Here is a 27,799-nt window from a genome sequence, read left to right as displayed (position 1 = left end):
TGATATAGCCCCAGGCATCGCCCTAGGCATTGACCTAGCATGCAAGGTAAAAAGGAATGTCTGAGAAGTCTCAGGGAATAGTAAGCTTTTTGAGGTACTGGATACTTTTAAGAGACATAAGGCATTGTCAGTGAGGAATTATGGGACTGTCCTGAAAAGAGGAGAAAAAACAGGTGTTAACATCACCCAGGGGAAGAAAGGAAAAACACTATGAAAGAGTATAGTGGTGGGGTGGGCCAATACCATGACCAAGTAGGCAGGATGACAAACTAGGGCAAAACTTTGCTTCTATCACCTTCCGTCCTTCTCCCATGTCATATTTTGGTGTCCATGGGATCCTTCAAAGCACCCCACCCAGGATGAATTCCCAGGACAGCCTCCATCTTCCTCTCTTTCCTCATGAATCATTCTTCCTTTAAGACTTGCCCTGTGCTCTTGACCTTCAAGATAGAGCTAGGTGGCCAGTGACAGACAACGATAATAGTAAATCTAATTAATTGATGGGCCCTTTTGCATTAACCTGTCTTGTTCTAGGTTATACAACTCTATTCCAACTGGAATCTTGAAAAAAACGTTCCTTTAAATTAAAGAGGTTATTCAAATGTTGGGAATTCCAGGCACTTTTGTAGTGGTGGTGGACTTTGGGGACCTTCCCAATCACACCATAGGTTCACACATTTAGAATTAGAAGAAACCTTACAAAATATACCATCTAACATCTTTATTTTACAGATAAAGAAACAGAGTCCAGGAGAAGTAAAGCATATTGTTTATGGTTACATAGTTATTAATTACCCAAAACTTGGGTTTGAACTCAGATTCAGAACTCTTATCAAAAGACCATGCTGCATGCTGAGGACAGGGGCCTATTCTATTAATGTATATGGCTAGTCTTTGGAGTAGAATTCCATAGAAGAGGCCCAGAAAGTAGCCCTGTCTCTCTTCATAAGATCACATATGTTGATATGGAAGAAATCTTTCAGTTCATCTAGTCCAACCCTTTGATTTTATAGATGAAGAAACTGAATCTAAGAGAGGTTAAGCAATTTACTCAAGGTCACACAAATATTAAGTGGCAAACTCAGGTCCTCCTCCAAATCCAGTGGTATTTTTCTTCTACTTTATCACATTATCTCCTAAAAGGACACTGAGGTTTCAACTCAGCATTTTCATGTGTAAAGTATATATGATAGCCCCTTGACTATTAAACCAAGAAGCAGTGTGACAGAGTAGATATCAGAAAGATGAGGATTCCCTTCTTACCTCTAACATTTACTAGCTACATGTCCATGGGCAAGTGACTTAACTTTCTGAGAGTCAATTGTTTCATGCATAAAATGATGAGATTTGGATAATCTCAAATCACTCATTTAGGACACCCATCTCCAATGTCCTCTTCTCCTTTTTACTTACTAAGTACATGAAAGAAATAACCACTTTACAAACCTCACCTGATGTCGAAGTGAGAGACCATTTAAGGAGAAGGGAATAATAAGCCTTTATATAGCACCTAATATGTGTCAGCCATTGTATTAAGTGCTTTGACAAATATTATCTCATTCGATTCTCTCAAAAACACTGTGAAGTAGGTGCTAATTTAAGCCAGGCAAGAGTTGGTTTTGCCACTATGGGCTGGCCCTTCATGCAATATTCATCTATGCTAATATAGTTGTCTTGTTCATTTTTCAGGTGGCAGAGGAAAAAGAAAAAAAAAACAAAACATTTGTAGTGAATACCATTCAAACATACTTGATTAAACACCTATAGCGTGCAAGACACTCTTTTATTAGAGGGGCAGGTGACCTGTCCTTTGTGCTTTTCTCCTATACTTCTATTAAAGAGACTTTTAAGTTTTGCCAAACTCTTCATGGAGCTTGCTAGGAGCTTGCACAGTGGATAGAGTGCTGGGCCTGGAGTCAGGAAGACTCATCTTCCTAAGTTCAAATTTGACCTCAAACACTTACTAGCTGTTTCTCTGCAAGTCACTTAATACTGTTTGCCTCAGTTTCCTCTTCTGTAAAATGAGCCAGAAAAGGAAATGGCAAACCACTCCAGTATTTTTGCCAAGAAAACCCCAATGGGGTCAAGAAGAGTCAGATATGGCTGAAAAACAACTGAATAATAAGTTCTTTATATTATCTGATTCTCACAACAACCCTGTAAGGTAGGTGCTATTACCATCCCAGTTTTACAGTTGGAAAAACTGGCTCAGAGAGTTTAAATGTTCATGAAGCTAGTAATTATCTAAAGTAGAATTAGAACCCAAGTATCTCTGAACCCCAGTAATAGTATCAGAGCTCTAGAATGGGAAAGGATCTCACAGATCATCTAATCCAATTTCCTCATCTATAAGATGAGGAAACTGAGAATCAGGGATGCTTAGTGACCTGCGGGATTTGAATCCATGTTCCTGCCTCCACAGCACTATTCCACTATATCATGATGTCCTTTTATTCTTCTGCATACATCAAGAATCAGAGTGACCTTGGGGCAGGGTTGGGGGGAGTCTTAGAACTATAGAATTCTAAGCTAAAAGGGCCCTTAGAGATCATCTAAGATCCCAGGATCCAAATATATGGATTTAGCTCTAAAAACAGCCTTGGACATCAGCTAGTCTACTCCCCTTGTATTATAGGGCAGGAGATTAAAGATTAGAGAGAATAAGCATCTTGACCCAAATCACACCAGTAACAAGAAGCAGACGTAGGATCTCTGTTCTCTTTCAAAAGCCTTCGTGGACTGATTTCAAAGGGGGAAAGGAGGAGACAAGAATTTATTAAGAATCTGCTATGTGCCAGACACTGTGCTAAGTGCTTTATACACATTATCTTATTCAATCTCACATGATTCCATTTCATATCAAAGTAGGCTAACTTAGCCAAGGACAGATAATCTAATTTCATCCTAATTATAAAGAGTGCTTTTATGTCCTCTATCGATGAGAGAATATGATATAATGGTAAGACTACTGGATTTGGACTCTAAGGACCTGGGTTCAAATCACAGCTCTGCCGCTTACTAACTACGTGATCTTGGCCAGATCAATTGACCTCTCTATGCTTCATTTTCCTCAGAATAAGAAAATGAGAAGCATGGTCTAGCAGGCCCTCTTAAACTTTTGGAGACAACTCATAAAGTCACAGCTCTAGGTTCCAGACCTATTTTCCTATGTTTTGAATCTCATTCTCTGACACCAATTCCAATACTCTTTCCAGTATACTAAAATTTCTATTTTTCAATTACTCTTTTCCCCTTTGATTTTCTCTTTCTCCTTTTTTGGGCTCTTCCCAAAATCTTCCCTGGAATCCCAAGGCTTTGATGCTGCCTCCAGGTGTGCAAGATCTTTACTGGAAATCTACAGGCAGCACCTTACACTCAAACCTGTTCTTCCTCTTGTGGAAATTCACCTGTCCTATGCCCAGGTCTGTCCCTCCCAGGCTGCAGGGTCAGTTCCATAAGACAAATTAGAAATTGTTGAAATTTGACCTTGAGAAATTAGGAAAGATTGCTATTCCTGGTGTAATAGTGGAGTCACATCCCATTCCCAACCCCTGCCCCATTCATCAGCCTGAGAAAGCTGGTACTATCTTCTAAGATTAACTTGGAGCCCCTGAGATGAATCTTGTCCCCCTGCAAAAGCCTTGAGCCACACTGAGCTGCTGTTTCAAGGCAACTCCAGACACCAAGCATCTGTCAGGGAAACATCCTTCTGGGAATGATTTTGTGTGGTACTTCTTGCTTCACTCTAGCTACTAGCTTCCTTGCCTATTAATTTCTAATAATGTGTCCTGGCCTGATGATAACATTCCACTTGCTTCATTTACTGGTTTTGGTTCCTGCCTACAGTCTCTCAATCAATCCAATCCAACCTCCATTTATTATATAACTTCTATATTAAAGGCATTCTGCTAGGGAAAAACAGGCCATGCTTTCAAAGAGCTTGCATTCTACTGGGGTAATATAATATACAAACAGACAAGTTTTTATATACCAATTTTTGATGGGATAACAAGTATTGACACCCAGGGGAATCAGGAAAGATCTTTCTATCAAAGGCTCTGTTTTCCTTCAATCAAAAAAAGTAAGGGCTTCAGAGGTGGAAGTTAGGAGGAAAGTTTTTTAATTTTTTTTTTCCAGGTAAGGGGACAGCTTGTGCAAAGGTAGGAAGGTAAGAGATGAAAGTCTTTGTTCTTATAATAGAAAGCTAGCCAAATGTAAAGCACGTGATGGGAAGGAATATGAAAGAAGTCTGAAATGATAGGAAGGAGATAGATCATGAAGTTTATTACAGACTAATGTTAAGACTTATCCTACATATAATAGGTTGCTGCTGAAGTTTCTTGAGCAGAAGAGTAATATGGTAAGACTTTTGCTTAAGATTATCATGACATCTCTGGGGAAGATGGATTAGGGAAGGAAGAACCTGTAATTTAGGATCATAATCCAAACTTTGTTTGCAATAGCCCAAGCAAGAGATACTGACGATGTAAAGAAATGGTATCAGCTATCCCTTGATGGAAGGAATTGAACTCTATAAAGGTAGGATTAATTGAACTCAGCCAATAACTAGATATAGGAGGGGAGTACGGGGGAAATGGAAGACTTGATAATGATTCTTATTTTCCAGTATGGATCAGATTATTGGTTGGGATGAAGTATTTTGTGGTATGGACTTTTTGACACCTGTGAAATTCTATCACTTAGGTGCTCGCCTATTCTACCCATATACACAGCTAGCCCTGCCTGCATCCTGTTCCATTTCTCTACTAGGATCTTGGCTTTATTGGGTTCCCCACAGATATCATGTTTATGTATTAACATACGATCCTAATATGTACTGAATGAATTCAACAAACATTTTTGTTTATTTGTATTCGAGGCTCTGAGGATCAAAGGACAAGATAAAAATTAAACAGACCCTGCTTTCACTTTACTGGGACAGGGTGAAATAGGGACACAAAATATGTTAAAAAAACAAACAAACAAACAAACAACCATCAACAACAAAGACAAACGACAACAACAATTGTAAATGAGAAACAACAAGAAAAGGTGATTTCAAGAGGGAGACGGTGCCAATAACTGAAGAGATCAGGAAAGGTCTGTGTAGAAAGCGGCACCTTGGCTTTCTGTTGAAGAAACCGTGGCAAAGATGAGTGCCCTTATGCAAAATCACCAAAGCGGGAAATAGAAACCCGGGTATAGGAAGCAAGCAGTGGCCAATTTGACTTGGGGTAGTGAGTATCTGGAGGGCAGTAATACTAAGTAAGACTGAACACATAACAGGGAGCCAAACTGCAGAAGACTTTAGATGCCAAATATTTTGTATTTTATCCCAGAAGCAATAGAGAGCCTTTGAAGATTTGGGAGTAAGTGGAGGTAACATGATTTATGCTTTAGGAAGAGCAGTTTGGCAACTCTATGAGAATAGGTCAGAGAGTAGAGACAGAGGAGACATGAAGACTAGTTAGGAGTCTGCCTTAATGGAAGTGTTTATGTCGGAATCTTGGATATATCAATATGAAAAATGTTTTCATTAAGATGAGGAAGTGGAGAGGCCACATGTATGCAGACACTCTGCCTGTGTATAGAACTGGCCCCGTCAAGACTACCAGAGGAGATAAAGGTGAAAAAAAAGGTGGCACTCAGAGTGACTCATAAAATTTCAGATATTAGAGAGAACTCAAAGATCACAGAATCATTAGCACTGAAAAGGACGTGAAGCAGTGGGCAAGTTACAACTTCCCTGGGACTCAAGTTCATAATTTATAAGATAAGGGAGAACTTGATACTCTCTGAGGTTACTTTTGGGCAGCTAGAGCATCAGGTCTGGGGTCAGGAAGATTCATCTTTTTGAATTCAAATCTGGCCTCAGACACTTAACTAACTGTATGACCCTAGACAAGTCACTAAACACTCTTTTCCTCAGTTTCCTCATCTGTAAAATGAGCTCAAGAAGGAAATGGCAAACTACTCCAGTATCTTTGCCAAGAAAACTCCAAAATGGGGTCATGAAGAGTCAGACCTGACTGAAACAATTGAAAAAAAAAAAAACAAGGTCATTTTTAATTCTAGATTTATGATCCTAAGAGTCTATGACCTATTCCAACCTCCTCATGAAGAATCAAGAACTCAGGGAAACTCAGTGAGCTCATTAAATTTCCACAACTAATTGTTCACATAATTTAGGACTTTTTTTTTTTGTCAATTTGATGACTTAGAGTCTTCTAGTTTCTGTTTCTACTTGAGGGCTCTGAATTGTTTCAGTCTATATCGAAAAAGGAATGCACTCTACAATATGTCTGACAAGTGAAAATTCAGTCTTTATACTTTTTTTCTATTCTACTTTGTTATGGAAATGTTTATTTTATTTCTTAAGTTCAGAATAAAAGTAAAAAAAGAAACAAAGAAAACCCAGTCTTTGTTTAAAGGCTTCTGATACTGGGGAGCCTAGTTCCTCCACAGGCAGCTCAGTTCACTTAGGGACAGATGTGATTGTTTTGGAACTTTCCCCCCAAGTAAGCCTCCATTTGTCTCCTTGTGGCTTCTACTCCTACTTCTGCCCTTGGCAGCTTGATAGAACCCATCAAATCCTCTTATACCTGAGAACCCTTTAAAAGTCTTTTGTTTCCCCTCAGCTTCAAACTGAGGACTTTTCCTGCATTAGGCAATCATCATAGCCACTGCCTTGGGGAAACCAGATTAGTGGCAGATACAACTCAGGACTTCTGACTGCCAGGAGGGTGTTCAATCCTCTAAGGACTCCAGGGAGTAACTCAGGTGGGCAGAGGTTCATTGCCATAGCTAAATCTGCTCTCTAACCCCCCCATATATGTTCTCAAGCTGTTTCTATTTTTAAAATACAATATATCTCCTGAGTCCAACTCAATATCATTTTCATGACTGTTATACTCTATGGGGACTCAGGTGTAATTTTCTTAGAAGACCACAGGAAAACTGAACCTGCTCCTTTTAACTGTACTTGCAAAGACTCATTTTTTTTTTTTGCCCAGCATTATATATTGGTAGAGTATATTTCTTTTTCTAAGATGTACTCTTATCCACATCCTCCATTTTATTATTTTCTGGCAAGACAAGAAAGTACTAATAGCCAAGTAAATACCAAATGAAAAGGAGAATAAAGTTGATTCTCAGAGGAACAACCTATTTAATTCACTACCTCCTATATTCAATATTCTGTGCTAAGGGTTGTGTATACAAAGATAAAACAAAACAAAATACGCCCATGTCTGCCTTCAAAGAGCTTACAACTTTTTAGGGGGTATGGCACGTAACCAGATAAATATAATACCAGGCAACCTATGGTAGCAAGTGATCAATCAGATGAACTACAAGACTAGATAAAAGGAATCATATCAAGAGAAGAGTGGAGAGGTTCTGTCTTCAAAAGAATAAGTCCCACTTCATATTCTAAGACTGAAGAAAAGGAGGCAAGGATAGATGAAGACACAGTGTGTTCCTTAGGTAGGAAGGAGGGAATTCAAACCTGTCTTTTACTCTAAATGCCAAACTGTTAGACCCAAAAGGAGCCCTTTACCTATAAAGGCAAGGAAGGGGCTCCACCCAGGGAGACGAAAGAAAAACTGAAACAACTGGGAGGGAGGGGGTGTTTTGATCCAGACCCTTCCTTTTTTCTGTTCTAACACAGTACCTGGCAGGGGTGAGGGGAAGGAGTATTTGGAGGGAGTGGTTTTACTAAAGAATATTTAACCCATCTATTTTCCTGGGAGGAGAAAAAGAAAGCAAGGTTTGGAAAAGAAACTTGCCCAGATAAAAGGGCCCTCTTCCAGATAACCAATGAAACAAAATGTAGCACTGAATAGTCTAAGCTTTGCATCTAGCACACGAACTAGCATTATATTCTAGCCAAGGCAGCTGTTTAATAAACGTTTATGGTTGTCACTGACAGAAGCCAAGTTCCTTAACAGTGACTGGGTTACTGATAACCGGGAAGCTAGAAGGATGGGAGATATCTAGAATATCAATCTAGGAGTCAGAACATTTAGGTCTAGTTCCAGTGCCACCGATGATGTCATGAGTGAACTTCAGTAAGTCACTTCCATGTTCTGAATCTCAATTTCTTCCTCTATCAGATGGGTCTAATGTTATCTGCCTCACTCACTTTGAGTCCCCCCGCCCTAGTTTTTTGTATTCTTCATTCCTACAGGTATGCTAATAATAATACAGTTTTGGGGGGATAGATTTCCTTGGCATAAGAAATATTTCTGGTGAGGAAACAACTGTTAATGTAAACTGGCACATGTTCAGGAACTTAGAAGGTTACTATAATGTTAACTGATTTGGTCAGGAAAAGAGCCACTGTATAGCAAACACTGGATGTGAATCACATTCTAATGGCTCTGAGGTCTTTTCTCTACTCCCTATGCCAAGCTGCCTGCTAATTTAGCTGATATTTATACTGTACTTTAACATTTGAAAAGTACTTCACATAGATGATCTCATTTGACCCTTATAACCACCCCACAAGGTAGATGCTACTATTATCCCATTTTACACATGAGGAAATTGAGATTGAGAGAGGTTAACTGACTTGTGACTGGCCTGTAGTAGAGCTTACTAAATGCTTCATTTTTCCTTCCCCACATCTTATAGCTGAGTATTTGAAGCAATCTTCTAATCCGGGTTTCCATACTACAAGTGCAGTACCCAAAGAAAGTATTTGCCTTTAAGGTATATGTAGGTTAACTGGGACACACTGGAAGTACATGTGGGGACGGGTAAACATTCCCGATTATGTCTAGGAAGATGGCTGAGCAGTTTATTTTTTGATGTACAATGTTTGATGTAGTTAATATATAGAATAGAAAATGCAAAGTAATCTAAGACAAGGAAGGGCTTTTTAACAACCTGACAGTTTGAGTGGGATGGATGGGTAGGTATAAGCTTTCCCTTCCAGCAGTGAACACATAGGGTCTTCACTACATCTTCAAATGGTCAGCTCTGATTCCATCTTTGATAAGATTGAATCACATTAAATAACTCTTTCAGCTCTTGAAGCTGGCTCTAGAATGAAATGCAAAATCCCCTGTCATGTTTTGTTCTTGTTCAGTTGTTTTTCAGTCCTGTCTGACTCTTCATGACCCCATTTGGGATTTTCTTGGCAAAGAAAATGGAGTGGTTTGCCAATTTCTTCTCCAGCTCATTTTCAGATGAGGAAACTGAATGACTTGCCTAGGGTGATACAGCTAGTAAGCATCTGAGGCAGAATTTGAACTCATGAAGATAAATATCTCTGACTCCAGTGCTTTAATGACTACAACATGTAGCTGCCCTCCTTTGTCATTTAAAGCCTATCAAAAGCCACCTCAAACTTTTTGTTTGTTTTTTTTTTTCACAAGTTTGTTATATATTAAGACCCCATTGCATAATCTACTGTAATGGGTAGAGAGCTTGCCTCTGAGACAACAAGAACTATGTTCAAGTTCTGCTTTTGGCATCTACTAGCTCTGTGAACCTGAGCTAAACAGGTATCTCTGATATCTCTGAACCCTCAGTTTCCTCATCTGTAGAATGAAGGGGCAGCTAGGTGGTACAGTGGATAGAGTAACAGTCCTAGAGTCAAGAAGACTCATCTTCCTGGATTCAAATCTGGCCTCAGACACTTGGCAAGTCATTTAACCCTGTTTGCTTCAGTTTCCTCATCTGTACAATGAGCTGGAGAAGGAAATGGCAAAGCACTCTAGTATCTTTGCTAATAAAGTCCCAAATGTGGTCACAAATAGTCAAGCACAACTAAAAATGACTGAACAACAAACAATAGAATGAAAATAATTGCAATGAAAATAAAGGTAGAGTAAGGCAGCGAGATCTGAACATGATCAATTTATTAGCTAGGCTGGCAATCACCAATAAATAGGTCAATGACTCTGACTGCAGTAGTCAAATACTCTGAGTTAGGGATGACGGGCTCTTTTATAGTGATTAACAGGATAATAGAGCAAAATCTGGAACAACAAAATGTGTCTTCTTCTGATTGGCTAGATTTTTTAACAAAGAGGTGAGATAAATGTCATCTCAGCTCCTCTCCTTTACATCATTGGGAGGTGAAGTCAGTTGTCAGGTGATGGTCTTAGTCTGCAGGCATGGGAGTTGCTGCAACACTTTTAATCTGATGAGAGTGACCTTTTGATTAAGCAAGTTTCTCTGGAAAGTGGATGATCAGTGAAGCTGAAGGGGGGAGTACCAGTCACAATGCTAAAGATGGAAGTCTTCAAGTCTCAAAAGTAGAACTGTGACCCAAGTGACCTGAAGTTATCTGAGTGAACTCTTAAGAGCAAGGAATTTAGGCACATACGGCAAAGGAGAATATCATATCTATGCTAGCTTGATTAGGTCTTAACAAAATAGAATTAAAATCAAATTTTAATTTCACAATATAATCCAACTCACAGGAGCACTCTGGAGAGCCAAAGAGATACCAAGCCTTAGAGTGTTATATCAATGCTATAATTACTTTCATTAACATCAACACCACCATCATCATTATCATCATCACCATCCTCATATGAGACATTCCATTTCCTGTTTCTATGTGATTGCATAGACTGTCCCCATGCCTTTAATACCCTCCTTCATCAACTTGATGTCTTTGAATCCCTCATTGTGCTTGTTGTTAAGTCATTTCACTTGTGTCTGACTCTGTGTGACCCCATTTGGGGCTTTCTTTGCAAAGTTACTGGAGTGGTTGCCATTTCCTTCTGTAGATCATTTTACAGATGAAAAACTGAGGCAAACAAGGTTAAGTGACTTGTACAGGGTTACACAGCTAAGTGCCTGAGGCTGGATTCTAGTCCCTAGCTTTCTTTGAAAGTTCAGCTCAAGTATCATCACCGCATAAGTCCTTTCCTGATCCAACCAGTTGTTAAGGTCTCACCCCCACAAAATTTTCTTCTTTTTAATTTATATACATTTTGCATTTACTTGCATGGGTACCTACTGTATCTACTGGTAAAATGCCAGCTCCTTGAGGTCAAGGTCAATTTCACTTTTGCCTTTTATCTCCAGGACCTAGCATGGTATCTGCCCCCTAGTAGGTTCTTAAAGTTAAATTTTGATTGATTGGTTGATTAATTTTAAAGCAATCTCTAAGCACATCTGTCTCATATTTTAGTGCTGAAGATGGAGAATAAGGTTCACAGGTAAAAAGGAGAGTGGAGAGAAAATAAAGACATTTCTCTTTTATTTAAATGTGTTTTTTTGGTGGGGAAATAACTGGCCTGACATGGTACTCTCATCAGACTTTATTGTTCACTAAAAATTATTTGACTTAAAATACAGAGCCTGAGTAATGTGTAACCAATGGCCAGAACCCAAGGAGTAAATAGATTTTCAGATGAGGCTAATGAGTTGTGTCAAATGTATATAAATGGGGCCTTGCTGGTCTTGGTATTTTCCTAAAGCCATTAAGAATGGTAGGGTGGTGAAGGAGTGGGGGCAGTTTAAGTGAATCTCACTATAGGCCCAATAAAGAGAACTTTATTGCCTTTTACTTTGTATAGTCCAGATTGCTTCAGGCTTTCTTTCTACTTCTGTGGCTTTTCAATGGCATAATTCTTAGTTTTTGTTATTTACACAAGCAATAGATGATACAGCCTGAGGTTTGATTTGAATACTTGGCCTGGGTTTTCCAACTTAACTGCCCTTATAATCCTAGAGAAGTTACTTCTCCCTAGGCCTGTTTCCTTCTCTGTAAAATGAGGAGCTGTATTAGATGGTTGCTAGGGGCCTTGCCACCTCTAGACCTTTGATTCTCTGATATTTTCTGCCTTATTGGAATCAGCCATTCTTTTCTTAATAAGCACAGATTCAAATATGGAAAAACCCTGGGAACTGGGCTTTAAACTCAAGTCTTGCTTGCCAGTTCCTGAAAGAATACAAAGAGGTCCTCCTTTTTGTAAAGGCTGAATGGTTAAATAAATGTCTGTTGATTGATTGGTTGATTGGAAATGCCATACTTCTTATGGCTTAAGCCTTGAACCCAAAAATATGGGAAACTGTGGACAGACTGAAATAATAAGAAAGTGACATTGATAGAGAGCTTCATATACACAAACGTCACTACCATCCCCTGACACAGGAAATTAATTGGGGGGGTGGGGGAGGTGGGGTTGTTGTTGTTCAATTATATTTGACTCTCCATGATCCCAGTTGGGGTTTTCTTAGCAAAGACACTAGAATGGTTTGACATTTCCTTCTCCAGCTCTTTTTATAGATGAGGAAACGGAGGCAAATAGAGTTAAGTGACTTGCCCAGGGTCACACAGCTAGTAAATGCCTGAGGACAGATTTGAATTCAGGAAGATGAGTCTTTTTTGACTTCAGGCTCAGCTGTCTATGGTGTAGTTTGGGGTGACTGGAGGAGGGGTCTAAGGAGGATCTGGATGGGAACAGCCAGTAAGCTGAGGTGAACAGAACTCCTGGAACCTGGACCACATGGCCAAGGGAGAATGGAGCCTAGCTAGGATTAAGTGTGGGAAATGGTCGGAGGCCATAGGGAGGGCTAAACTAGGTTAAGGGTAGCTTGGGTGTAGCCACAACGAAAGGCTAATTGATGGGATTATAGCCTCAGGGGAACACCAGAGATTTGGCCATGTGGGAAAGTCCAGGGTTTTTCCTTTTTGGGGTCTAGATCCCATCCTCATCACAATCATTCATTTTGTTATTTTTGTCATTAGATTGTAAACTCCTTGAGGGCAGGGACTTTTGTATTCTCTGCCCCCCTCCCCCCCAGCATATAGTGTTTGACTTATAGTAGGTGCTTCAAAATGTTTCCTAATTGATCTATCCTTATATCTCCAGCACTGAGCTGAGTGCCTAGCACAGAATAGCCTCAATAAATACTGAGTGAGTAGAATTAAATTGAATTGTTGGATTTAACGTCACATCCAGCTGTAACATTCTTTGATTCAATTCAGCTAATGAGACTGAGTGTCAAAGAGATCCTTTAACTTGACATACTATTTACAATTTGGCTCCTTTTAAATGTTTTATATGTATATATATATATGTGTGTGTATAATATACATATATATGTCTTATATATGTATACACACAGATATATATCACAAATATACATATATATTTAATTAAAAGAGATCAAAAAGATGCACCTAGCATGACTGACGGGTTGCTACAAAAATATATTTTAAAAAATCATATTGGCATACAGCAGCATTCTTAAATCTGTATCTGTCTCAGGCAAAGTGCATATTAGCCGTCAGATTTTCTGTGGCTGCTGATTACTTTCATTAGTGTAATTTATCCGGTTGTCTGGATAAAACGGGAAGACACAGACTTGGGAAATTCATCTTTAATTGGCTAGGTGCCAATTTCACATAAGCGTGCTGCCAGTAGGAGTGGCATTTCTTGCTTCACCCATGAAATGGTAATTTTTAAAAATTTCCCTTTGTCTCCTTACACTGGTCCTTTCACCCACCTTTTTTCCCATTTTGTGGTGGCTTCCAATAAGGGGATGAAGGGGGAGTAGGAGGAATGTTACCATTACTAATTTAGAGTTTGGTGGTGCATTAAAATCTCAAATCTTCGTTTTGCAAAAGGTTTTTTTTTTTTTTTAATTTCCAAACCTTCTGTTGAAATATACATACCAATCCTCGATGAATGGGCATAGCCTCAAACTGAGACCTAGGAAAGATCTCTATGTAGAAAGGCCAAGCTCACTCATTTCATCCTGGGCCATTGTAAGGCGTTAAACAGTTTGGTATATGTATGCCAATGGTATCCAGCTATGTCTTGTAAGATGTTTTATGGAAGGTCTAAACCACAGGAGAATATCCTATTTATTGCGGAGTTCTAATCATGCAGTACGTGGTCATGGTATTAATTTTACTGACACTTGTGATAACTGCTGAGTGAAAATCATAGCAATGTGAAAGAGATTATTTTAACTATCAATGCTTAGAAAATGAAGTAGAAGACTAACAGTTCTATAGTGTAAGGCAGTCAAAGACAGAGGAGAAGGGCCCATATGTGCAGAAATATTTATAGTAGCACTTTTGCTTGTAGCAAGGAATTAAAATTAGAGTGAGTGCCCATCACTGATGGGAAGGGCTGAACAAATCATGATGCATGAGAGGAAAAGAATACAATTGAATCATAAGAAATAATGAATATAAGGGGATCAGAGAAACCTGGAATAAATAGGTGTAGAGTAAAATAAATAGAGCTAGTAGAATGATTTATATAATGTACCACAAAAATATGAAAGATAACTTTGAAATACTTCAGAACTCAGATCAAAATAATGACTAATAATAATGTTAAAAGACAAATGATTTATATTTTTAAATATGTTCTTTTAAAATGTTTTATTGATTTTCACCCCAAATACTGTTACTACCTTATTAAATATAATATATACCTGAAAAAATAAACTATATATAAGAGAAGTTCATTATTTCATATACAGTTATCCCTTCCACATTACCGAGGGTAGGAGCACAGTATCCCTGAGATCTGGAAAATCCGCATACAATTTTTTGGCCCTCCCTTCATACTGATGGGGTTGGGATCTGGACCCCAGAAAGGAAAACCCTGGACTTTCCCACAGGGCCATATCTCTGGCATTTGCCTGAGGCTATAATCCCATCAATTGGCCTTTCATTGTGGCTACACCCAGTCTCCCAATTCTCTGTTCCTCCATTGTCTTACCTCCCTATGGCCCCTGGTCATTTCCCACTTTTAATTCTAGCTAGGATCCGTTCTCTCTTGGCCACATGGTTCAGGTGCCAGGAGTTCTGTTCACCCCAGCTTACTGGCCACTCCCATCCAGATCTCCTTAGACCCCTTCTTCTGTCACCCCAAACTATTTGGCCACTCCTAGATCCCTCCCACAGACTTTCTGTATATAAAGTCCATCTTGTCCCATTAAGATGCTGAGATTCTTATAATCTAGCCACTGCTTAGATTTTTATAATCTAGCCACTGCTTACCCATGTTCAGAACTCCTTAAGAGACTGCCCAATATGAAATGTTCTAATAAACCTTTGTCTTTGGCTGAAAGAAGATTTGGGTCGAATTCTTTTGGGCAGGACCCATGTGTTGTGATTTTGGGGTCCCAGGACCCCTAAACCCCTAAACCACATCAATGCCAGAGAAGAAGTCTGAGTTGTTATGGTATTAAAAGGTAAAATATATTGAAATTATATAATGCTGTACATATACTTTATGCATTTCTGAGTTTCTAAACTTTTTTCTGTATTGTTTGCTGGCCTTCATGTATCATCTGTGGCTTCCACAAAAATCTGCCAAAATTCCCGTTGAGGAATTATTTCCCTGATGGGAAAAGTCATGATGTGGACAGGATAACTATATTGTCATTTTTCTTGATCTTTTTACATTGAAATGTAATCCAAAGAATTTTTTTTTTAAAGAAAACCATGATAAAGCTTGCTTCTACATAACTATACTTGTTTGTTAAAAGGGAAGGCTTCTATTAGAGAAGAGGTTGAGCTAGTACTAGAGATTTGAAAGATTAAAGAAATAATAAAAATAGTTAGCACTTATATAGAACTTTAAGGTTTCTAAGCATTATGCTACTTATCTCCTTTCATCTTCAAATGGTCCTGGACATTAGGTGCTATTATTATCATAATTTTACAGATGAGGAGACTGAGGCAGTCAGACTTGTGCAGCATCACACAGCTGGTATGTGTCTGAAGCAGGATTCACACTCAGATTTTCCTGTTTCCAAGTACAGCTCTTTATTTACTCCACCAGCTAACTGTCTGAGTCAATAAAAAAAGCATGAATAAAACATTTTTAAAATAAATAGAAGGAATAAAAGAACACAAATAGAGCAATTTCATTACCTCCTTGTTAAATTTAATATACATATATTATACTGAATGTAATGAAATTTCATTGCTTCATATACCCTCCTCTTTGTTCTTAGTGTACTGAAATGTTTGTATTTGTTGATGACTGTTCAATGCTTAATGAGAAGAAAAAGAAAACAACTAAAAACCTACGTAGATAATGACACATATTGGCCAGATTATGATATGCACAAAGTTGGGAAGTCCATTCCACTGATCCATTTATATGCATCTTCCATAAGTGTTGCAGATGGGTAATGAGTTGGGCTTAGATTGAGCCAGAGGAGATCAGTCTTGAATACGTTTGGGGAATTGCTAAGTACTCCCACAGAGACACTGAAAAAGCCCATCTCTTTCACACCAGTATTTTCTTAGTGATGTCATATGTTTGTGAATCCCAGAACTGCATAATCTCAGAAGTACTAAAGTTATTACTGACCCAAAAGGCAATGCAAATGTGCTTACCCATCCCGTATTGGGTGGGGTACAACATGTTGGCAATTATGGTTTATTTCAGAATTACTGAAAAGGAAAACATTGATATATACATCTATGTGTATTTCTGTCTAGATACCTGTCAGAAAAAGGAGGTGCTGAGCCATGGAGGGAGATTGAAATACAGCCTAATAGCCAGAGTGATCCATTTGTATCCCTGAGATGCTATGAGAACAAAAGGGAGGCTTCCAGCCCATTAGACGGGAACTAGGCGGGCCAAAATGCACTGTAGTTGCATGCATGGGCTGACATGGAAGAGTTATAAATTTCTTATTTGAAGGGAACACCAAGTCTAATGAAATGACACATTTTTCAAGTATCAAAGGCAGTAAATATCCTGTTGAAACTATGTCCAATTCAGCACTCTATGAAACATATGAAATCTACAGCTCTAAAAATTACCTCCAACATCTAGATAGGAGGTCATATGACTGGGAACATAGGTGAGGTCTCCAGATGAATAATCTAAATATACTTTTAAAGACTTTTGTTTAAAATAAGATTTTCATTTAATTTGGTTTTGCTTTTGTAGGCATGATGATCTAAAACATGCTAGAATAATAGACTCTTAGAAGGGAAACAGAAGCCACCGAGTGGAATCTGTGCCTGAATGTCATAGTAGATAGAACACTAGACTTGGAATTAGGAAGACCAAGTTCAAATCCTGCTTCAAACATGTACTAGCTGTGTGACCCTGGGCAAATCACTTAACTGCTATTTCCCTCAGTTTCCCTATTTGCAAAGTGGGAATAATTATAGCCCCTATCTCTTAGAGTTGTTATAAAGATACAATTAGATGCTTTGCATACCTTTAAAGTGTTATATAAATAGTAGTAGTTGTTGTTGTTATTATAACCCTAATTGGTAATAATTCAGCCTCCACTTGGTGACTTCCAAGGAATCAAAACCCACTTGAGAAAGACCTTTCCTTTTGAGGATAGGGTCATCATTAGAGTATCTAATTGACTAATATTTCTGTAGGTCACAAGAACAGCATAGGCATATGCACAGATCTATGCACAAAATGATTGGACAATCCCAAGGCCAATCATTTTTACTCTCCAGAAGGAACCCTGATTGCCCTAAATTCCATTGTACTTGGAGGTTGTGATTAACAGCTAAGCTGTTAACGTAGATTTTGCTTGCTTTCTGACTCAGTGACTGAGTTTAGGCCTTGTTTAAGCCTCTGATTTGTCAAGAAGATGAAGTAACATTTATTATAGTTGCTTTAACAAGGGCCCAGCCAGATTGCTCTTTCATTCAAAGATAGGGATGATTGCTCTGTATGAAAACATTATTTTCCTTTCTAGTCATGAATAGGCTCCTGTAGTAGAGAGGCAAAGTAATTCTGCAATTAGGGCACCAGGTGTGTAGACAATCAGATTGGATTTCTATGTCCTTCACCACACACAGAGCATCAAAGCATTGAGTATCACAAGAAAATGGGTGTTAAGTTGAATTTCTCCCTTAAGAAGGGGAAAAAAGAAATGTGTTGGTCTTTTTACAAGCCCCAAACTCTACTCTCTCTCCCCCATTTCCAGCAAAATGGTAAGTTGCACATTTCACATAGTCAATGGAGACCATTCTTCCTGAACTTCTTCAACTTCCTGCCTCTAACCCTCAAAACCTCTTGGTAACTATCTCCTCCTTCCCTTTGTTTGCAGAGAATGAATCATTTCTATGCCTTTTTTTTTTTAAGCTTTAGGCTTCAAGCTAAACCCAATTGCTAGGTCTTCCTTGAAGCTTTCTGCAATTCCTGATGAATAATGTTTTATATATTGTTATGTAATTAGATTAACAAAATATTTCAGACATCAACACTTTGCTTGCCCCATTTGATGTGATCATTCTATATTATCTTATATTATATTTCAGCAGGTATGTCATATGCCCCTGATAAATCATAAATTTCATGAGGACCGAAAATACATCTTATTAAATGTCATTTCTCCACTCCATCCAGTGACTGTTACAGTGCTTTGTATGAGGTGGGGATGTAATAACTTCTAGTTGAATTTGAATTTGAAGACTGTGCCTAAAAAAAGAAAAAAAATGAAGGAAGACACTAAAATAATAATACAGTGAATCTTTTTGGCGTAGATGGTCTAGCAAAATTGTGATGGACAGAGTATTGGTCTGAAAGTCAGCCTTGAGTTCCAGTCTTAACTTTTCTGTTGACCAGCTATGTCACCTTGGCCTGGGCCTAAGTTTTTATCTTATTTAAAATAAAGGATTTGATTTGGATGATTGCTAAATCTCATCTACCTTTAAAATAGTATGATGTGGGGGGAGTGTGGTGAGTAAATGAAATAAAGGTAAACTGAGGTAGTTATCTGAGCAAAATCAGTTTAATAGTGCTTCATATAACTGTAAACAAAAAAGGTCAGACTTGGCCACCTCAGTAAGGGCAGTGACCCTAGTGAGAATTGGGGGACCCTCTTTATTGACACACAGTAAAGGATGTGGCCTGGGTAGTTGGGGAACATTATAATTGGGTGTATTGGAGAAAGTGAATTTGCCTTCAGGTGTGGCTAACCAGGTATCTCTCTGACAATTAAGGAATGTTAACTGTTTTATGGGACTCATCATTCTCTTATAATCTTTGTTAAGGGACCAGAACCACCCAGTTTGATCTCCACCAATGGAAGATCAAATCTCCCCTAATTATCCAAGGATAGGCAAGGATAGATGACTTATCTTTTGGGTGGATGGCAACAGGTCAAACTGGTTGGGGCTTACAGCTAACCAACAGATGTCCCAGGAGCTAACTGCATATGTGATAATAACATTACCTTTCAACCCACCTTTGAATTCGCTCAAAGGGACAACTGCATTCTTGAGCTTAACTCTAGGACTGAGAAATGGGGTCAAGTCCAGAATAGAATCAATTATTAAACGATACAGAATGATTGAAGTTTTCTAAGGGGGCAGGGAAAGTGATACCTTTATAACTTTTTGAAAAGGCTTTTGCTTAAAATATCCATATGCTTATCTTAGTTTTCAATTCACTTTTCTAAGTAGCCCCATCCTTAACTCCAAAGAAAGTTATTGTTGTTGTTGTTTATTTAATACACAAGTAACACATTTTATGTGATAATTATAAGCAAGGTGAGCTTTCTTTTCTTTTGGGTCCCTTCCATGTATAAACTTATCCATTCCTTCTTCTGTGTATTTATTTGTGCTATTCCTTCCATTGCCCATGCTATTCCGAATTTGCTTCCTGATTCTTCTCTTCCCCCTAAATTTTCTCTTATCCCACTGAATCTGAGAATTTCAGGGTTAGAGGGAAATTCATATGCCAAAAGGTCCGAACCACACAAGACAAAGAATTCTTGACATCATGGCTTCCAAGTGCTTATCCAGTTCTTTGTTGAAGACCACCAGTGAAGAAAACTTCACTCGCCCTTGAGTCAAATCCATGCCACTTTTAGATAACATTCATCATTTGTAAGTCTCCCCTCATATCAAGTCTAAATTTGCCTCTATGCAACTTCTACTCATTGTCCCTAGTTCTGCCCCTTGGGCTAAGCAGAACAAGTCTAATAATCCTTCCAACACATGAAAAAAATTGAGATTTTGAAGATGGCTACCATATTCCCTCCAAGTCTTTTCTTCCAGGCTTAACACCGCTGCAGCCTTCAGCTGATCTTGTAGCTTAAAGTCAAAACCCTTCATGGCTATCCTGTTTGCCTCTAATTTATCAAGGCCCTTTATAAAATGTTTCATCCAGAAATGAATAGGCTACTCAGATGGGATCTAAGGCTGAGTATAAAGTCATGATCACCTCCCTATTCCTGACACTGTGGCATCTGTCTTTATGTAGCTTAAGCTCATATTAAGTTGCTTGGTTGAAACTAGCACTAATGAGTCATGATGAGCTTATGGTCTACTTATACCAACTGAATTTTACATTAATATCAATGATGATAATAATGATATCATTATAATAGCTAACTTTTATGTAGTGCCAATTATGTGCCACGAGTTATGCTAGGTGCTTTACAATTATTATCTCATTTGATGGTTACGACAACCCTGGGAGGTAGGTGCTATTATTACTGCCATTTTATAGTTGAGGAAACTGAAGCAAACAGATTAAGTGACTTGGCCAAGGTCACACAGCCAGTAAGTGTATTGAACCACCTGGCTGCCTAATTGCCTAAGCCTTCATGAAATTAGTTGAATCCTGCTTTACTTTAAGGTCCAGTTTCAAATTAATCTCTTGCCCTGATGATCCCCAACCTAAGGCACTCTCTCCTCCATACTCAAGTATATGCTACCGAGGGTTGTCTGATATAATTTTATGAGTGTAGCCTGTCTCTTCAATTAAGGCCCACAAAGGCAGAGATTGTGTTTTATTTGGTTTTATATCATCCTCAGCACACACAGTGCCTCATACAGAGTAGCAGTAATAGAATGTTTTATTGCAGTTGTGATTTGAATACATTCCCTGCCTTGCAAAGCTAAGGAATCAAATAGCTCTTACAGCCCCCTTCCCCCTGTTCCTGTGGTCATGGTTCCCCAAGGATACATAGAAAATGGGACAGTGAGGTAAGTATATGGTCCATTTCTTATTCACTCAGCAAGAGAGAAGTGTGCTGGCCGCACAGTGCACTCTCCTCCTATAAGGAGCAGGCTGCCAGGGTCATACTACTTACCAGTCTTCGGAGCCTACCCGGATAAACACACAGAGACGAGCCCATCAGGAGGTGCCAACACTGGAACTTTATTCAGAGGCCATCACAGCAAGGCCAAGCAGGAAGGCCAGAGCAAGAGAGCAGGAGCAAAGAGCGAGCTCCAACCACTACCATTCCTTAAGTACCTACTTAGCCCCTCCTCCTCAGCCCGCCTACTAGTCATTGATTGTAGGGTCAGATACCGGAAGGGGATGTCTGAGTTTAGCGCACCAAGGGAGAGGAAGTGACGCAGGAGGCTAGGACCGGATACAGGAAGGAGGCGTCTGGGATTAGTGCATAGACAAAGGGAGAGTACGTGACCCAGGAAGTCAGGCCCAGATACTGGGAGGAGGCGGCTGGGGTCAGTGCTACACAAAGGGAAAGTACGTGACCCAGGAAGTCAGGAAGGAGACGTCTGGGGTTAACGTTGCACCTAGGGAAGAGGACTAGACAAAGGAACACATTCTCTGCCGTCCCACTCCCACGTGGCACAGCCCCCTGCCTCAGGAGCACGTGCTCCGGCTACTTCCTTGTATTCTGTTCCTTCCCCAGCTTATCACAGCTCCACATAGCACTGCCCACTGCCTCAGGAGCGTGAGCTCCGGTTACTTCTCCATATCCAGTTCCCATCCCAGTTCACCACAACTCCGCCTAGCACAGCCCCTGCCTCGGGAGCGTGAGCTCCGGTTACTTCCTAATATCTTGTTCCTACCCCATCTTGCCACAACTGTCACTTGGCAGTAGCCAACATCAGACAGTCCCTCACAGAGAAGATCAACGGACTCATCCCCTCCTTACTCAGTATGTCCACTGACAAACATTTATTAAGTACCTACTATTTGCCAGGCACTGAGCTACTGTCTTGGGAATACAAAAAAAAAAAAGGTAAAAGACACAACCTATCCTCGAGAAGCCCACAATCAAATGGACTATTATTACTCCACTTTATAGGTAGGTATAAAAATGTCATATACTATGAGGTACTTTCTGCAAACATATGTAACTAGCTACCCCAGATAGGTAAACATCAACACAAAACCTTTTTTTTTTTCTTTTTCTCTTTCCATGTGTAATATTAGCATATGCCTTTGGACCTAGAAATCCTCCATGGTGGGAGATCCTAACACTTCTCCCCTTCACCCACCAATCCACCTCCTTTAATTCACATATGCAGTGGTCTCATCTATTCTCTTTGTTCTACTTAGAGCACATTCAGTTTTCCTTAAGGTTCAACCTCTTTTGTGAAGTCTCCAGTCATCCAATGGTCAATCTGTCTTCCTACCAACTGTCCCCTCCCTCTTTCCAGCCCCACTTCCCCTTGTACATATACATACACTACCACCATCTTCTGGATCCCTAGGGGCTCTGTGACTTTAGTCCTCTTTCAAAACTAAAAGCTTTCCTTGTGCTTAGAGGTTCTTATTCTGTTCTAACAGGCCTATTTGGTTTCTTTTTCTTTGTTTTCCAGACACTTCTCCGTCATTACCTCATCAAAGGAGGCAACAACTGGCTTAAATTCTATCCTCAATCAAACAAAACATTTTTTTTCCATTCTTCTTGTTTCCCGTTTTTTTTTCCATAGCTAAGACTGTCAAGCTCTACAAGTAGGAAAAAAATGATTTTACTGTGAAAAAAAAATGAATCATATATACTATGATGGGACAAGCTGACCATTTAGCTCCTATGTCATTGTGTGGCTTATCGAGGATTTACCAATGTAGCTACCTCTCCATTCTCTATAATAAAGAGAAATTCAAAAGGACGGGCAACTTAGAGTTAATTCTACCCTAAACAAATGTATGGTATACAATGCCTTGTATAGTGATAGCGTTTTGTTTGCTTGATTCTTTGTGGGTGGGAAGCATGGAGCATGGACACCTTGATTTAATTAGGTTACAGCCAGCCCATATTAATGTGAGTTTGCTTTTTCTCCAAATACATGTTGTATATAATGATGAGTGTTAGTGTGTAAGTGATTCTGGATTATAAGGGATTTAACTTCAGCCTAGCCTAGGGTCCTGTATGTGCTACTTATTTTATATTCTTCCCCTTCATTCACACTACGTTCCACCCAAACCGACCTACTTGCTATTTCTGCTACATAACATTCCATCTCTCATCTCTGCGTTTGCATAGGCTGTGCCTCAGGAAAACACCACCTTGTTACTTTTCCTTCTTAGAAAGCCTGTTGTTTTTCAGTCTCGTCCAACTCTTTGTGACCCTTTGGGGTTTTCTTGGCAAAGATACTGGAGTGGTTTGTCGTTTCCTTCTCCAGCTCATTTTACAGATAAGGAAACTGAGGCAAACTGGGTTAAGTGACTTGCCCAGTATCACACAGCTAGTAAAGTGTTTGAGATCAAATTTGAACTCAGGTCTTCCTGACTCCAGACCTGGCACTATCCACTGTGCCACCTAGCCACCCCTTTTAGAAAACCTAGCTCCCTTCAAAGTTCAGGTCAGTAGTTATTTCCTGTGTTAGACCTTTCTTGAGCCCCTCAGCTTCTAGTCTGCCCTCAAAATTGATATATGTTCACTTTGTATCTATTTGGAATTATTTACCTATCTCCATGCTATTTCTATGGTAGATTACTAATCACTTAACAACATTTGTTAATTGACTGATTGATTAGAATACTCATGATGATATAGTGAGACCTTTGGCCACTACTGATGTATAGAAGGATGTTTGTCCTTTCACTGAGTTTTCATACGCTTTCGTTGTGTTTCCTCTCTCTGACAAATGTCCCTTTTTGCTGGTAGTGTCTCTGACTTCCAATGAACTGCCTCATTTCAAACGCTATTTTCTAGGTAAGTTCCTGGGAGCTTAGCACAATACTTGCATGAGCACTGTGGCCATTATTTGCCCATCCTCAGAGGTCTTCACTCATTCCAGTTTCAAAAGATCTAAATCTTTGAAGGTGTCAGAAGTCTGATCTCTAGATAAGGGAGCTTTTGCTGCTAGATTTCATGTCTTTAAAGAGCTTCAAGAAGTTTGACCTTATTTCTGCACAGGTCCCTTAGCTGAGATCTTCATGAAATACACTCTAACTAAGGGGGGGTGGGGTGAAGAACTGAAAATATTTATTGCAGTGAATAAAAAAGTTAACCAAAGTCTTTTATTGATACATTCTTGGACAATATCACAGATTTGAAAGAGAATGGAAAGGGGGGAGTTTCGCGGCACGGGTTGATCCACTAAATTGGCACATAAGCAGCAAGATTAACGAAATTACTTCTTACAAACAGTAAAAAACATACATGCTTTTTTTTTTTAAGTTCTTATCACACTGGTCAGTCATAGAGGGGCATCAACAAAACCTCAAGACATGAAAAGCCATAGTCTTTCTTCCAAATGCCTTAATTATTAAAATTATTGCAAAATATTCATATATCCTAAATAAAGTAACAAAATCGAACACAAATACAAATATCAAACATAAATTTTGAACATGTACTGTAAGATACATTACTGGCATGCATTCCAAATATCAAGACCTCGATTCAAGTCTGCCAATTCTTTTTTCTTCTATCCTTGCAGCCTATCACACTGAGGATAGACAGGTGGGGCATACTTTCTCAGCACAGTTTTTGGTCTTTAAATATCTTTTTTTTCTTAAAAAAAATAACATATATGATCTGCTGTGGTACAATAATAATAATTATACAATAATGTACAGATATAGTTTTTGTCTGCCGAGATTTTTGTTGCTGTTGTTTGTTTCTAATAATCTGTCATCTGAGAGAGTAGGGCTCTGAGAGAACCGGGCATTCAAAACAAACAGTGAACTTGGATACAACATCAGATGGCAATGTGCAAAAAATCCTCACAAACTGTACAGAAAGTTTCAAAACCTTGCAGTCTGGAAGTACGTACATAGAAAGACAGATTTGCCCCTGGAAAGTCACTGCTGCTCTATGCAGTTCACCCATAGGAAGCCTGGGACTTGAGTTCCGTACCTCCTAGTCATGAAGAAGGCCCAGGGTCACAGCCGAATGGCAGTGCTGATGCCAGTGACTTATTAAGTCAAGATAAATTAAGGATATTTCAGAAGCAGCTGTTTAGGATGCTTGGATCCTCTAACATTGGTCTCCAGTAACTGCCTGGCCGTTAAACTCCTCCAATGATGGTATGCGGCAGGACAGGAAGAGTCCTGTGCCAGGTTGGGTGACTGAATAACTGAAGATCTCCAACCTCCTCCCTTACTTCAGATGGGACAGGTTAGATTACCAGGTTATTATAACTGACGTACTTCTTTTTTGCAGCAGGGCCTGAAAAAGAAAAGCAAGATAGAAAAAAATCACCTAGTGCGATATCCCTATTTACAAAGGTAAAGTACTACTATCATTCCCCAAAAGGCAAAATTCCCAAGTTGAAAGGGACTTCAGCAGCCATTTAGACCAGGGCTTCTTAAACTTTTTCCACTCGTGACTCTTTTTAGCCTTTCAGCAGCATTCATTAGCATTGTGTGGCCTGAGGACATGCGCAGTGCAACATTCACATGCTTTGTGTTCAGAACCAAGGCTCCAATAAATTTGGATGATGCAACTCGGGCAAGCGCTACCAGAAACACCCCAAATTTATTATGCGTTTGACTTTTAATTAATTTTTTGTTCCTCGCGCATTCAGAAACCTTTTGCTGTTGCCAAATTTTTCTCGACTCACAGTTTAAGAAGTGCTGTTTCTTTTTTTTTAGACCAACCATACCTGTAACAAAATTCCCTCTTCTACTTACTTGAAAAGTGGTCATCAAGCCATGCACAACTTGAAGGCTTCTAAGGAGAAGGAACCCACATTCTCATGAAGCAACTTGTTTCACATCCACATAATCCTCATTATTAAAATTGTTTTTCTTTATACCAATCCTAAATCTACCATTTTTCAACTTCTACACATTGTTTACTTTGGGCCTTTGGAATGAACTAGAACAAGCCTAATGGTGCTTTTAGTTGACAGCTAGAAGTTCATCATTCATTTTACAATGTTTACAATGTTGGGCGTGTGAAAGAAAGGGGAGATGTTAGGTAGAGAAGATTTATCTTTCAGAAGTAATAGAAGAGCTAGGCTTTTTGCATGCCTGAGTATATACATGTGCTATTCTTTAAAGCAAATTAGCTAATTTTTGAGGCTATAGTGAATTCTTGTTCAAGAAATCCTCAGCTCCGCAACATTATTATCTTAAGACATTAGACTTTGGGGCTCACTGACTCTCTTCTGAAATGTTCACCCCATTCCCAGATTTGAGAATCCCCTATTCACCACCTATGTTGTGGCATCTGTCTGGGTGGTAATTGATTAGCATTCACCTTAGAGATAGCCTGAGTTGTCAGAATATATTATTATATTATTACCTGACCATGTCTCATTGATACACACAGAATAACTATCTTTCCTTGAAAAATACATTCACATTAATTTGGGTTCATTTCAGATTAAATCAACCTAAGTGGCATCTGTCATTTCAAAGTCTCATACAAATTATCCAAGATTTGGTTTTATGGCATCATTCTCTGTAGGTCTCAAATGGTAATTAAAGAAAATAGATTCCATTAAGATTTAAACCAACTTAAATTTCTCCTGTGTCTTAGCTGTCACATCTAACAGTGGATTTTATCAAAAATACACATAAATTCCATGCTGTGAGACCCTCTCTTCCCCCATTTGATGAAGCAATTTTCGGCATTTGAAGAGCCATACCATATTAAAGAGCAAGATGCCAATATCTTTGACGTTTTGACCCGTCACACACATAAAGGCAAGAGGTACTACTGCAAAGATCAGTCATTCAATCAACCACTAACCATTAAGTAAGTGACTTCTATGTTATAGGCCCCAGGGAGACAAAGACCAAAATGAAATCATTCCTGCCCTCAAGGAGCTTACATTCTACCATATATGCATAACATGCAAGATCATGTTTAGAGGAGGCATGCTCTACTGATGATGCATTTTGTTTACTAATTGAAGCCTCACTGGATTTTGAGTATATATGATGGTTTAAAAAAAAAAAAAGAAAAAAAATCTTGTTCTGCAACCATTCCTTGTGGCTCAGTTGAGAGGCCACACAGCGTTCTAAAGAAGTGGAAACAGACAAGGATGTGGAGATAGGGGACTTATGCTCAAATCCCATCTCTGGCACTCATTACCAGCCTGTGGGTGTCTCATTCCCTTGTCTGGAAAAAGGGGATAACATGATCTGAGTATCTACCTCACAGGTTGTTGAGATGATACATGCATTATTTAAATGTATTAGCATCAGCAGCATTTTATAGCAAACCTCAGCCGAATGTCACAAAATACATTTCACAGAACTTGAATCAGCTGCTTTCACAGCAAAGGAAAACAAACAAACAAACAAAAAACAATAATCCTTTCCTGACCTAAATGGAAGGGAATCCCTCCCACCCCCCCCATGGCAGTATTTAAAGTTACTGCCTATACTATATACCTATTTGAGAAAAGAAATAGAAGCTTTTTTTTTTATGTATATTTGGCCTTTGTGCCTAAGGGAAAATCTATAAATGGTCTTAGATCATTATCATGTGTTCACTGTTTACAAACAAGGAAGTATGTGTGATCTGTATTACGGTGATAAAGAGGTTTAGATCAGGGTACTGCGGTGACTCACTTCACTGATATGAATTCCATTCTAGCAAATACAACAATGGAACCAAGAACACGTGCAGTTTTCCCTCAGTAGAGAGAGAGAGAGAGAGAGTGTTTATCTAAGTAGTCTAGGAAAGGGTTCTTTTGGGG

At 39.1% G+C, this 27,799-nt stretch overlaps 1 protein-coding gene across 1 annotated transcript in view; it reads right to left on the bottom strand.

The window, feature by feature from the left end:
• Nucleotides 1-24,997: 24,997 nt before the first annotated feature.
• Nucleotides 24,998-27,799, bottom strand: part of GRM7 (glutamate metabotropic receptor 7) — a 989,789-nt gene continuing 986,987 nt past the window's right edge. The window contains exon 10 of the mRNA XM_027863985.1: nucleotides 24,998-25,314. Within this exon, the coding sequence (XP_027719786.1) occupies nucleotides 25,265-25,314 (50 nt within the window). The 3' untranslated portion in view covers nucleotides 24,998-25,264. The remainder of the gene's footprint in view (nucleotides 25,315-27,799) is intronic.

The sequence above is a fragment of the Vombatus ursinus genome, unplaced genomic scaffold, assembly GCF_900497805.2.
Source record: "Vombatus ursinus unplaced genomic scaffold, bare-nosed wombat genome assembly UNPS02014773.1, whole genome shotgun sequence".
NCBI lineage: Eukaryota > Metazoa > Chordata > Mammalia > Diprotodontia > Vombatidae > Vombatus > Vombatus ursinus.
This window is presented reverse-complemented; position numbering and strand designations above follow the sequence as displayed.